The sequence below is a fragment of the Merops nubicus genome, unplaced genomic scaffold (assembly GCF_000691845.1).
Source record: "Merops nubicus isolate BGI_N331 unplaced genomic scaffold, ASM69184v1 scaffold788, whole genome shotgun sequence".
Classification (NCBI taxonomy): Eukaryota; Metazoa; Chordata; class Aves; order Coraciiformes; family Meropidae; genus Merops; species Merops nubicus.
Window position 1 is genome coordinate 133019 of NW_008624931.1, and position 12260 is coordinate 145278.

At 36.4% G+C, this 12260-nt stretch overlaps 1 protein-coding gene across 1 annotated transcript in view; it reads right to left on the reverse strand.

Moving 5' to 3' along the window:
* RYR2 (ryanodine receptor 2 (cardiac)) overlaps nt 1-12260 on the reverse strand; it is a gene marked incomplete at both ends in the record, with an annotated part of 182510 nt that overhangs the window by 126602 nt on the left and 43648 nt on the right. The window contains 4 exons of the mRNA XM_008945486.1: nt 554-746; nt 4205-4446; nt 7518-7651; nt 8068-8186. Coding sequence (XP_008943734.1) covers nt 554-746; nt 4205-4446; nt 7518-7651; nt 8068-8186 — 688 coding nt within the window. The remainder of the gene's footprint in view (nt 1-553; nt 747-4204; nt 4447-7517; nt 7652-8067; nt 8187-12260) is intronic.

Consider the following 12260-nt stretch of genomic DNA (forward strand, 5'->3'; position numbering starts at 1 on the left):
AACCATTTCTTAAGGTAAGTGCAGATAATGCATCTTCAAATAACTCATAACAAATGAGTTAAGTCAAATATATTTTTAACATCAAAGTCTGATGTTTTTCTTCTCATACAGGTAAAATGCTATCCTGGAGTGAAATGCAGTCATGTGTCAGCTAAGAAATGATAATGAGGCCGTTTCTAAGATCTGTCTGCAAACAACCTGAATACACTGGTGTGCTGAAAAAACAACAGATGAGCTATCTCTTCAGGACACCTTTTTAGCTCTCACTAGCCAAGAACTGGAACTGTGCCAAAGGAGCAGATGTCAGAAAACAAAATAAGAACAAAGGCAGCTAAGGAAATATTCAGCATAATCACATATATAGTGGAAAAAAAAATAAAATAAAAGGAAGAAAGAAAGAAAAGAAGGGGGGAAAAAAAAAACAAAACAAAAACAAAAAACCAAACATACACCACAAACCACACTGTGGAAAAAAAAAGAAAAAAAAAAAAAAAAAAAAAACAACTACACACAACAACCAACAACAAACCACACAACTACACAGAGTGCTAACTTTATTCCTGCAGAAAAGCTGACAACTGGGAAGAAGAGGCCATCTATGTTGAAATTCTCAAACATTCCTTGGACTGGCTGACCATTTATCCGGAAGGAGATGCTGGGAGCACTGAGGTCCAAACAGCAGCTAATAACGTCGTCAGTTCTTAACAGGTGTTGGTTGGGAGAATTTACTGTTCGTGCTACACAACCTGTCAAAGTGAAGGAGACATACTCAGCAAAATCTCTGAAAGTTATACAGGTTTTCACAAGAACCTAGAAAAAGAGTCAAAAAGCCTAGCAGTGGAGCACAAACATATTAACACACAATTATCTAACCTATAACATCCATGACCTGATTTAAAGCTCGCAACGTAGCAAGCAGAAGCGTACAGTCTTATCTACAAAGCTATTTTAATCACAAATAATACAGTTAAATTACATTTAATGTAAGTAAAAAAAATTACTGATTCCCACATGAAGAGTCAAAAAACAAGAAAACAAAACTTTGTTCCTGACAGTAGTAGAAGTGCAGATCAAAAAATGACCATTATTATCTAATATGAAGTGTAGTGCACTGTATTAAAGAATGCTTCATTATTCAAGATAAGGACAAGCATCATACTTTAAATTATACAGGAAAAGTACAGCACTTCCTGGTAGTTAGGGCCACATCATGGTGCCCTCACAAATTTCAGTAAAACAATACTACCCAGTTTCACAATCAAACTGTAAACTAGCATTTTTCTGGCATATACAAAGACAGAAGCAATTTCATATATACTTCATTTATTCAGTAATATATGTATTTTTATTCAATACATTTTGTATGAATTCTAAAGGATCATTCTTCACTTCATCAAATTACATTTACACAAGTACATCTGCTTCCCAAGAGAAATAACCTACAGGGTACAGAAACAGAAAATGACTGCTTCTGAAGTTTACTGCCATCTACAACAGAAAATTCATGGAAAAGCATCAAAGTTGTATGAAGATCTCTCTAGACTTGTTTTCAAAAAAATAACATATGTAATGTCTGCAAGAGATAAACCATAATTTATATTGAGAACAGAGCACTAACTTTTTAACTCTGCTGTCCAAATGCCGTAAAAATGAAGGACTTAACTAAAAGCACTATATTTCCATGAAGATGATAAAGGTGGTATATGGCTTCTTATAACAAAAATAATAAAAGAAAAACCTCACTAATTTTTCTGCAGATAAATTTTCATACACACACCCCTACTACCTCCCCAAGGAAAAACAAAAACCAGCACTTCCAACACTGTACCCATGGACTATGACTTCCTGATACTGCCAGATAATCTGCAGACTGTAGGACAGACACTCTGGGCACTCTGTCTCTCTCGATTGGGCTGTCAGCAGTGTAGTTGGGAAGAAGAAAAAAAAAAAGTGCATTCAGATGCTCCTGCTGCTTTCCTTACACGCTTCCAAGTCAGGATATCCCTAGTTCGGTTGCTGTAAGCATAGTCAGTTCCAGGAGCAAATGAATGATGTGGAGCAGTCCTAAAGGCCCCTGACCGAGCAAGAAATCTATGGGAAACACTGCTGAGAAGCAGAATAGCAGAGCAGCAATCACAGCGTATGGAATGGCTTGCAAGGAAACGACCCTCCCCAGAATCAAAAAGCACAGCAGAGAACAGCAGAGAAAAGTATCACAACAGCTGAGAGTTAGTTTCAAATAAATCAGAGACAGAGACAATTACTCAATGGCAGATATAACTAAACTGTAAAAGAATGATCAATGATGAATGGATACTTCATCTCCTTAAGGCCTACTACTTGAGACTAGATGCCTCTTTAGATGTTAAAATTTAACCAAATATAGTTTATTTGGATCAGTCCAAGGCTGATGGTTAACAGAAACATTGGTCTTTGGTGAACATAGTCAGACCAAATGATCTAAGTGCCTTTTCTGGCCTTAGGCTGTAATGTCAATGAAGACTTTAGTATTTTCAAATCCAGCAGCCACATCCACAACAGCAATTAACATACAAAATTGGCACACACAAAGGTGGTCTGACTTTTTTGACTGAGCTGGATTATTCACTTGAGAACCACAAACAATTGTTCGTCTATTCTTTTGTGATGATTCCAATTAAAAAGTTTCTGGAGGTGTAGAAAAATAACGTTGATTTTCAATAATCTTTTGTTTCCTCCCTAAAAGGGGCCCTAACTACAACAGTTATTTTGGTTGGCTCATTATTTTCTGGTTCTTCTGTAATAATACTTTATTTGACAAACTCAGTTATGACACAGCTTTAATGACACCATTAATTATGCACTATTGATCCAAAGTAATTCTCACTATAAATGAGAGGCAAAGTGGCAGCTACTTTCCTAAGATGTCACTCTAGTCAATATGTTATTACTTAATACAATCCATTGCTATTTTGATTGCAAAGCTCTTCTGAAATGTAAAGCTGTATTCTCTTCCAAGTACCAAACCACAATGCCTCAAAAATTCAAGGGCCTTGAATGAAACATACTGCTGACTCACTAAAATGTCTCTCATCTGCTAAGGAGCTTTAAAAAAACTTGCTCATAGATTCACAGTGGCAAGAACTGCCAATGCAACAAGTTTAACTCAGTTTCCAGTCCATTGTACAGTTCACCTCTAGTCAATAGTCCCTCAAAATCAAAGGAAAAAACTTTTTCCTCAACAATGTGAAACCTTAGTAGAAATTTCTTTCAAGAAGTTTAGGACTCTCCAAGTATAGGACTACCCATTCTAAATGATACCTGGTAAACTTTTCACAAAAGACAAACTACGTGGAAAAGATTAAGAAAAATGGAACAAGCTTTGTTTCTTATTATTCTGAATTTGCTGAGCTAACCCACCTTGAAGAGAGAGTAAGATACTTGCAGAATCAACAGCAAATACAAACAGTTTAGATACTCAGTTCAGCTTTCTTTAGCACTAGAATTTGCATATATAAATTACTATTAACAAATAGATCCAAGCTGGGCCAATAACATTTTATAGATGACTACCTGCCCAAACACACCATATGCAAGCTAGGAATATGATTCTGTAAGTCTTGCAACAAAAAAGCATTCTTAATGTATGTAAATAAAACATCATCACAGAAGAATATCTGGATTCAAAATGTATGTAAAAAAGTATACTTAAAAATCTTCTTCACCTCTAAAGTATTTCTAAACTTCTAAAGATGCATTTTTAAAATCTGTTTAAAAAACCTAAAAATACAAAAAAAAAAGGGGGCCTTTGAATTAAATCTCTCAGGCTGTTCTTACACTATCATACAGGATTTACAAATCTAGATGACTGTTTGTCAAACTTCATTTTTTTACTTTTGTAAGTTTTAAATAAAATCTTTATGGTTACTATAAAAAAAAAAAATCCAAGGATGAAACACAAATCCTTACTTTATCTGTATTACTTTGTATAAACCATTTTTTTCAACATGCAATGTGTCAACTAAAAAACATATTCTGCTATAATGTACTGTTCTTGTATGTTCCTATTGTCAAGTGAAACATCTGACTCAATTTGCTGCTCTTGAAAACGAATTCACTGTAATTGCAATGTTCTAGTATATAAAAACAAAATCCATCAAAACCAAACAAAAAATCAAGCAGGTAACGAAAAAAAAAAAAAAAAAAAAGCAAACCAAGAGAATACCTGACCACAGATGCAGACCATCGAAGCCATAGGAATACAAGTCATCACCAACACCATTTCCTCCCCATTCTGCTCCTCCCCCTGGATAAGGTGAGTAGCCCTCTGTTGAAGCCCAGCCCACTCGTAGATGAGTTGATTCTGCAGTCACAAAGGGCTCTAGATAGTCCACCATAAGTTCATAGTACCATTTTCTGTATTGGGCAGAGCCTTCACTAATTCCCAAGAAGATGTTGGGTCGCATGCTTAAACACAAAGAATAAAAGTGGTTATTAAAAACCTATCTCAAGAACATGAAGAACTGCTTCAGATTTTTCATTAAGCTCAAGGTTCATGCGTTTTTTTGTCTGATTAAAAAAACAGAAGTAATTTCATTTCATAGAATCATAGAATACCAGGTTGGAAGGGCCCTCAAAGCTCACCTGGTCCAGCCTTTCTTGGTAAAAGTATGGTCTAGACAAAATGGCCCAGCACACTGTCCAGCCCAATCTTAAAAGTGTCCATTGTTGGGGAATCCACCACCTCCCTGGGGAGGTTATTCCAAAAGCAAATTGTTCTCATTGTGCAAAATTTTCCTTTTCTGTCCAATTGAAATGTCCCCAGCATTGACTTGTCCCCATTACCCTTTATCTTTCCATTTGACTGCTTGTAAAAACGGAACCCCATTTTCTTTGTAGCCATCCTTTACCAAAACACTGTGATAATGTCTGCCCTAAGCTTTCTTTCCTCAAGGCTGAACAAATCAGTTATCTCAGCCTTTCCTCATATAGCAGCTTCCCAGTCCTTTGACCAACTTTATGTCCCTCCTCTGGACCCCTTACATCCTGTCCACATCCTTTTTTGCATAATGGGGACCACAACTGAACATAGTATTCCAAGTGTGGCCTGACAAGCTCTGAGGTGAATGGGTTAATGATTTCTTTATCTCTGATGGTGATACCCTTGTTGATGGAACCCAGCATCCTGTTGGCTTTCTTTGCTGCTGCAGCACACCATTTGTTCATAGTGAGCTTCTTGTTCACCAGGACCCTCAGGTCCCTTTCCACAGAGCTGCTCCCCAGCTGGGTAGATCCTAATCTCTGCTGCACTCCTGGGTTATGTTTTCCCAGGTGCAAGACTTTACACTTGCCCTTGTTGAGCTTCGTAAGGTTCATGTTAGCCCATTCTTCAAGCCTATCCAGGTGTTCCTGCAAGGTGGCTCTCCCTTACAAAGAATACACTTCACTCAGTTTAGTAACATCAGCAAACTTAATCAGGGTACACTTGATCCCATCATACAGACCATTTATGAAGATATTCAAGAGCATTGGGACGAATATCAATCCCTGGAGGACCCCACTTGACAGGTTGCCAGTCTGAAAAGGAGCCATTTACCACCACTCTCTGGGTGCAGGCTGTCAGCCAGTTTCCCATTCACCACACAGTCTAGACTGCAACACACCAGCTTCTCTAGGAGGAGCATGTGGAAAACAGTACTGAATGGATATCAGGTGGATAATGTCAAGGATCAAGCTCCTGTAATAGTGATAGTTAGCTATACTAACCAAAATACTACACAGCAGGTTTTCTAGGTTTGTGAGTAGTAAGTCCATCAGTGCTTCATTCCTAGTTGACATATCTAACATTTGCATGAGGAAATAGTCCTGTATGCATTCCAGAAACTTGATGGATGGCTTGTGACCTAATGTAGCGTTCTCCAACTAATGCCTGGGTGGTTGAAGTCACCCATGAAAAACAGGTTCTGCTGTCCCAAAGCTTGCTTAAGTAACCTGAATATTGCTTCCTTTGCCTTATCTTGGTTTGGAGGTTGGTAGCAGATGCCTACTCTAAGATCCCCCTTGGAGATGACCCTTCCAATCCTGACCCAGAGGCATTTGATAGGGCTTCCACAATCACCACAGCTGACTGTATATCCAACGTTCTCCTTAACATATAGCATGACAGCTTCTCCTCTTCTTCAATGCCTGTCTTTACAAAACAGCCCACAGACATCCATCACGATCCTCCATTCATGTGAGTTATCCCACCATGTTTCAGTTATTCCTATGATACCATAGCTTTCTGACTGGGCATATAGCTCTAGTTCCTCTTGTTTGTTCCCAAGACTGCACACATTGTTATGCATACACTTGAAGTGATTGGTCTTCTGGATCTCATCTCGGGAGGCAGCTAAGGAGTTTTTGACCCTGCTCTGCTTGGTCTGGTATATGTTGCCTCGTGGCAACAACTCAGACCTTAGCTCATAGAAGGCAGCATATTTATTTATCTATTCTGGTCATATTTATCCACTCTGGAGAAAAATGCTTTATACACTTAAAGTAAAAAAGCATTTGTTTCAGTAATTGGAACAGTACCCATACATTTAAAATTTATTTTCATGCATTTTAAACAGAAGTTTTCATTAGTGATTTTAGCTCAAACAGTTGTTCTAATCTATTGCTGACATGGAATGATTCCCATTACACTATCTTTCCACCTGTTAGGTGTGTTGGTGTGTTACTGGGTGTGTTAGGGGAAGTCAAGCCACACAGTTTTGAAAAATATGACTGAATGTATTAACTATAAAATCACCAAGTTCATTGCACCTTTAGGCTTGAAAAGGCCTCCTTATACAGTTGTGATTTTTTTGTTTTTCAGCATCTAGTAAAACCTGGGAACTCTAAATTTTATGTACTATTTCTATGTTTCAACTTTATTCTCGCTTAATGCTTGAGACTTTTTCAAGCAGACATAAGCCTGAGACAGGAGATCCCACAAGTCTTCACTTAAAGCCAGATTCTTCTGACTCAGCATGAATTCAAAGTCTAGATAAGCATTTACTTTGTAAATATTATGTTGCTCGTTTAGGATGGTACTAGCTTCATCTTGCTATTAATGTGTGCTGGAAGGTAGCTTCTACAATTCTGTCAGTGGAAGGAAGGGCGAGGGCACTCCCTAAATATCCCAGGCGCTGGTGAAGGTGTTTGGCACTAAATTCTTGATTTTGACCAAAGGTGTCATCACAAGATCCAAAACATAAAGGCAAATGCAGGACACTGACTGATAATATTTTGAAAGCACAGCTAGACCTAGACAAGAGTCTTTAGAAAATACTACAGCTTCACAGACTTAAAGGAGTTTAAAGCTGCTTTAGCTTGTGACAGCTCTCTCTGTCCCATAATTTGATTTTAATCAATATTGCAAGAGTATTTAAATTCCTAATAAGAATAAAACATCTTAACAGAAGTTTTGCAGTTCAGATTTTCTGTAGTGACTCTCTCTTTTAGCCACAATTTTTTTTCTGCTTTGTTAATAGATCTAGATTTTCTCTTTTTACCTGCTCACATGGTTGACGAGTCGTGTCTGTAAGAGCAGGTCTCTTCCTGGCAGGAGATTATCACAGATTAGATGTTGATTAGACCGCACAGCTACTCCATGACAAACACAGAGAGAACATAGAACATCCAAAACCTAAATAAATAAATAAATAAATAAATAAAAAAGAGTAGATTCATTTAAATACTTTCTCCTAAACACCATGAGTTACTTCAGGCAATATAATACCTTGTTACTGGAAGACATATAAAAGCATTCAATTCATCCAGTTTAGTATCATTATTTTATAACAATTCTGAAATTCTCCTAACAATATTAAGATATATTTTTCCTGCTTCCCTTGAAAATTAGTGTGCAGCAATGTCTTCATCAAAAAGAAGCTAACATTCCCCTTTGCTTCTTCAAACTGCTCATATACCTTTTCAGGAAAGTTTCATTCCTGATTATGAATACAGTATTTCAGTATTTGAAAATTTAATTTCTACACAGAGCAACATGCTTGCTTTGTTCACAAACGTTCACCTACATATACTTGTCTCTTCTTTGCCTACCTTATGGTTTCTTCCATGTTTGTCCAAAAGACAGATGATTGACTTAATATGTCCTTCCTTAATAATGTTTAGAGCTTCTGGACTTTCCACCAACACACAGTGTAAAACCTCCAGGATTCCTGAGGGGAAAAACAAACAAACAAACATTTATTCATAGTGTATGTCAAATCTTAACTGCACATAAATTTTCCTAATACATTGATCAGCAACATGGAATAGTTTCAAAAGTCATTGTACATGATAAAGAAATCCCAAACAGCATTGATGTACTTCTATATTTACCACAATATGTGAATGTAATAAAAATCAGAAAGCACAGGGAAAAAAAATGTAGATTAATTCGGAATTTCTGTAATAAATGTGATGATCAACACTCACAAATTCAAACAAACTGCGTAAAATATTTGCTTTCAGTGAAGACATGAAGGATTCACAATACATACATATTATATATATGAAATAACTCTTCTTATTTAAAATTTTCTGCTTCTTCCCTTAGAAAACCATATGAACCACTAATGGAATCATATGCCTCTGAATGATAAAGCAGAGCTCAATTCCCAGTCTACTGGCCCTCTGCGTATCATTTTCTTCGTGTACATAACAGCTACATTGGGAACCACAGTGATGTTCTCAAAAGAGCAAACAAATAGAAACTACCATGAAACTAAGATGTGCAAGGAAGTAAGAACCACGAAATCTCCAGTGGAACACTCAATTAAATGCAATTGCAATCCCAATAAAGCAGCAGTCATTGCCATCAAGAATCATTAGCCTTAAAATGGTAATGGTTCCCTGCAATGGGGCAGTAAAACAGGCTCATATGTGTACTGGATCACATCACCACTTGCTTTGGGATCTTTGGCAAGGATAAATATTACACATGTGGTTCATCATTATCAGTTGCTACAGTTGGCACACTGAGGGAAAGCTCAGAAGCACTCCTAAACCTAGAGATACACAATTCCTGTTTGTACTGTGCATCTCATCCTTCTGCCTTCATCCCTATATTCAAGCCATGGCTCCAAACTCAGCTTAACAGTTGCAAAGAAGGCGTTATACCATGAGTCTTTGGCTCTTTGCCATGCTCTCTTTGTATAAAAATTAAAAAGTAGCACTCTAAACTCCCCTTGGTCCTTTTTGCAGCCCCGAAGGTACAAGCAGGAAGTCTCAACTACAAATGAGAGAACATACTAAACCTGGGCTGCAATAGATACACACTTCCAATATTGAAAGTAACCGTATTGATGAAAAGGATAAAAACCTAAGAGTAATGAGAGCAACCCAAAGAGTAGATGACCTTTAGCAAGACAGCAGGAGCACAATCCACCCAGCCTGCCAACTAGACAGACAGGAGTCACTTGAACATGGTAAATGTACCTAGGGAGGTAAGAAAAGTGTTACAAAAGGAACCTCAGACTAGAGGGGTAATCTTCAACAATATCAACAACCTTGTGTGCCACAGTGATATGGGAATGCAGGGAAATCACTACATTAAAAACCTGGTAATTTAGTTTGCCACTTCTCATTGTAGCACTGAAACACACTTAACAATATAAACAATATTCCAATATGAAATGATACCACAAAAATTAAGTATTGCAACCAAAACCTTGGAATTTCCAGATACATGTAGGTAGATTCATAATTTGTCCTAATATAGCATACAAGGTTCATTCTCTACTCTTAACCTTTTCAATAACAGAAATAAAAATCCTTTGAAGATGTAAACATTCAATAATGACTGAAAGTTTTCACTTAGACTCAGCTGCCTCAGCAACTTCTTCAGTTACTGCAGCATCTTAATGCTAATTATCAAATACATTTTGTTCTAAGGGCTAATCCCATTTCAGAAAATAAGAAAAAATCACATATTTAAGGTGCAATGTCTATTTGGACTGACTCACTTTTAGATTGTCTACATTAAAGACAACTGGACCTGTTCCAATTTCATTGGAGTTGCTCAAGTCAGTAAAGCAGGGAGTGCTCAAATTTAATACAAATATTGCAAAGAGTTTATGCTAAAGATGAGTGAAAATTCTGTCTTAATGATTAACAGGTGAAAGGAAGCATATATTTTTAAGACAAAATGTTGACTCCTTTAACGTTGTTCTGTAGAATACTAGAATAAAATGCATGTCCTTAAAAAAAAAATACTCAAAGCCTGATATTATCTGGTTCCAAAAATCTTCACTTAGAGCTTATTAAATTACTAACTTGCCCTATTCTGGTTTTTATTACCTAGGTTTTAATGCCTTTATAATTATAGTCCAGATGGGATTAACTAGTTCCACTAAATTTCAGAGTAAAAGAGTAATCTAATCTTAATTTATGCATTGAAGAGACATCTGAAGCATTTGCATCACATAATTCAGTCATCTCCTGTGGTATCTCCCTTCTAACATGTTATACTGTCATACACATTTATACTTGGACTAATCTTCATTTTCTTTCTTTTGCTTCAGTAAAGATCAGGAGCTGAATCAAATTCTAATCGTTTTTGTACATTCAACTCACAACTGCTGTTCATACCTTTAATACTTTTATTCTGTTTTCTTAACATTTTTAATTCCAGGATAAGTAAAAAGTGAAAATAATAATTTTATTTGTAATAGTTTATAACTTCAAATCTTTATCACAACACTTTCAAGAAAACACCTGCAGGAAGTGTAACTGACAGCTTAAGGTGAAGTTAATTTTGGTGTGATAAGCATAGCGTGGCCTTTCCTCCTCACAAACTCAACCTTACAAAGTGAATTATCTATTTTACGTTACTATATGCAGCTAGGTATTCTTATTTCAAAGGTGCAATAGAACCCAGTATTTCTAGCTGTTCTAGACCTACCACTGTAAATTTAAACAGTGAATACCCTCGCCCCCATCAAGCAGCATAAATCTTAAAATCTGGCAAGCAAGCATCCCACATAAAAATCACAAAAGCACATTTACATACTAAAAGCTAAACCTCCTGTGCCTCTTGAGATAACTAAAGCACAGCATAATTATATAATCTTGTATAACTGACTCCCTCAAAACCAGAGTCTTCATTATAAAATGAGTTTTGGAGACAACGTGGAAGTCACATTACCAGAACATATGGGGAAGGAGTTCAAGTACCCAAATTCCTAAAAGAAAACTCAGAACAAATGAGCACTGCAAATATTAGGACCTTCAGAATTTTTGCAGCACATCATGTGGTTCATTATGCAGTATGACTGACTGTGCAAGGTCAGACCACTTTGCAGTTTACAGAATTCATCTTATACCTTACTATAATAGCCTCAACCTAAATATTTAGGTTTTCTTTTTCAAACTTTATTTTTACTATGACAATAACACCTTTAATAACAAACACACAACCAAAAAAGTTTTGTTTACATTGTTCTCCCTGTTGTTGTGACTACTCTCCCCACTGCTCTGGTTACAAACCTTCTTGCCTATTGATCTTAGTGTAGCATAATTACAGAAAATAAGGCTTGAAAGACTCAATAGGCCATCTTCCAACAAAATAATAACAAACATTATATATAACGCAAAACAGTCACAACTGCAACTAGAAATCATTTCTTAGTCTGTAACTGAAACAGTTCCAGATAGGTGAGAACAGAAAACAGAAGAGAAGGAGGAAAGATTATACGTATTAATAGCAATGACAAAGCAAAGCACAGACGAACTACATGGAGATGAAAAAAGCCAGACAATAAAATTTTAAAATACAGCAAAAGCTACACATTGAATATTTGTAAAATTTGTTGTTCTTCCTACAGTGGATTTAAAATACCTTCCATGTGCAGTTAATACCTAGCTCCTGAAATCCACCTTGATACCTGCACTTACTGTGAAAAGATACACATGAACCAGGCAATAAGAAAGAGACCAGCTAAGACAAGTCTTTATCTGGTATTACAGTAAAACTATTGTTACATTTAAGACTTCTACTCACTTAGTTGGACTACAGTTCTAAGCACTGAAGATTAATATAAGTTCTACAGGACATCATAAATATTTCTAGTGCAATGTTTTTATAGTCAAATTACAAGGGAAAAATATAAAGTAGAAGTACATTAACATTAAAATTAAACTATTGCAATTGGGGTTGCCCGTGGTAGCGCAAGCATTGCAAAATTGTCCTTAGCTTCTTCAGCTTCTTGGTTGCTTACAATTCTTCTCTCCATAGGATTATCATTATTCAC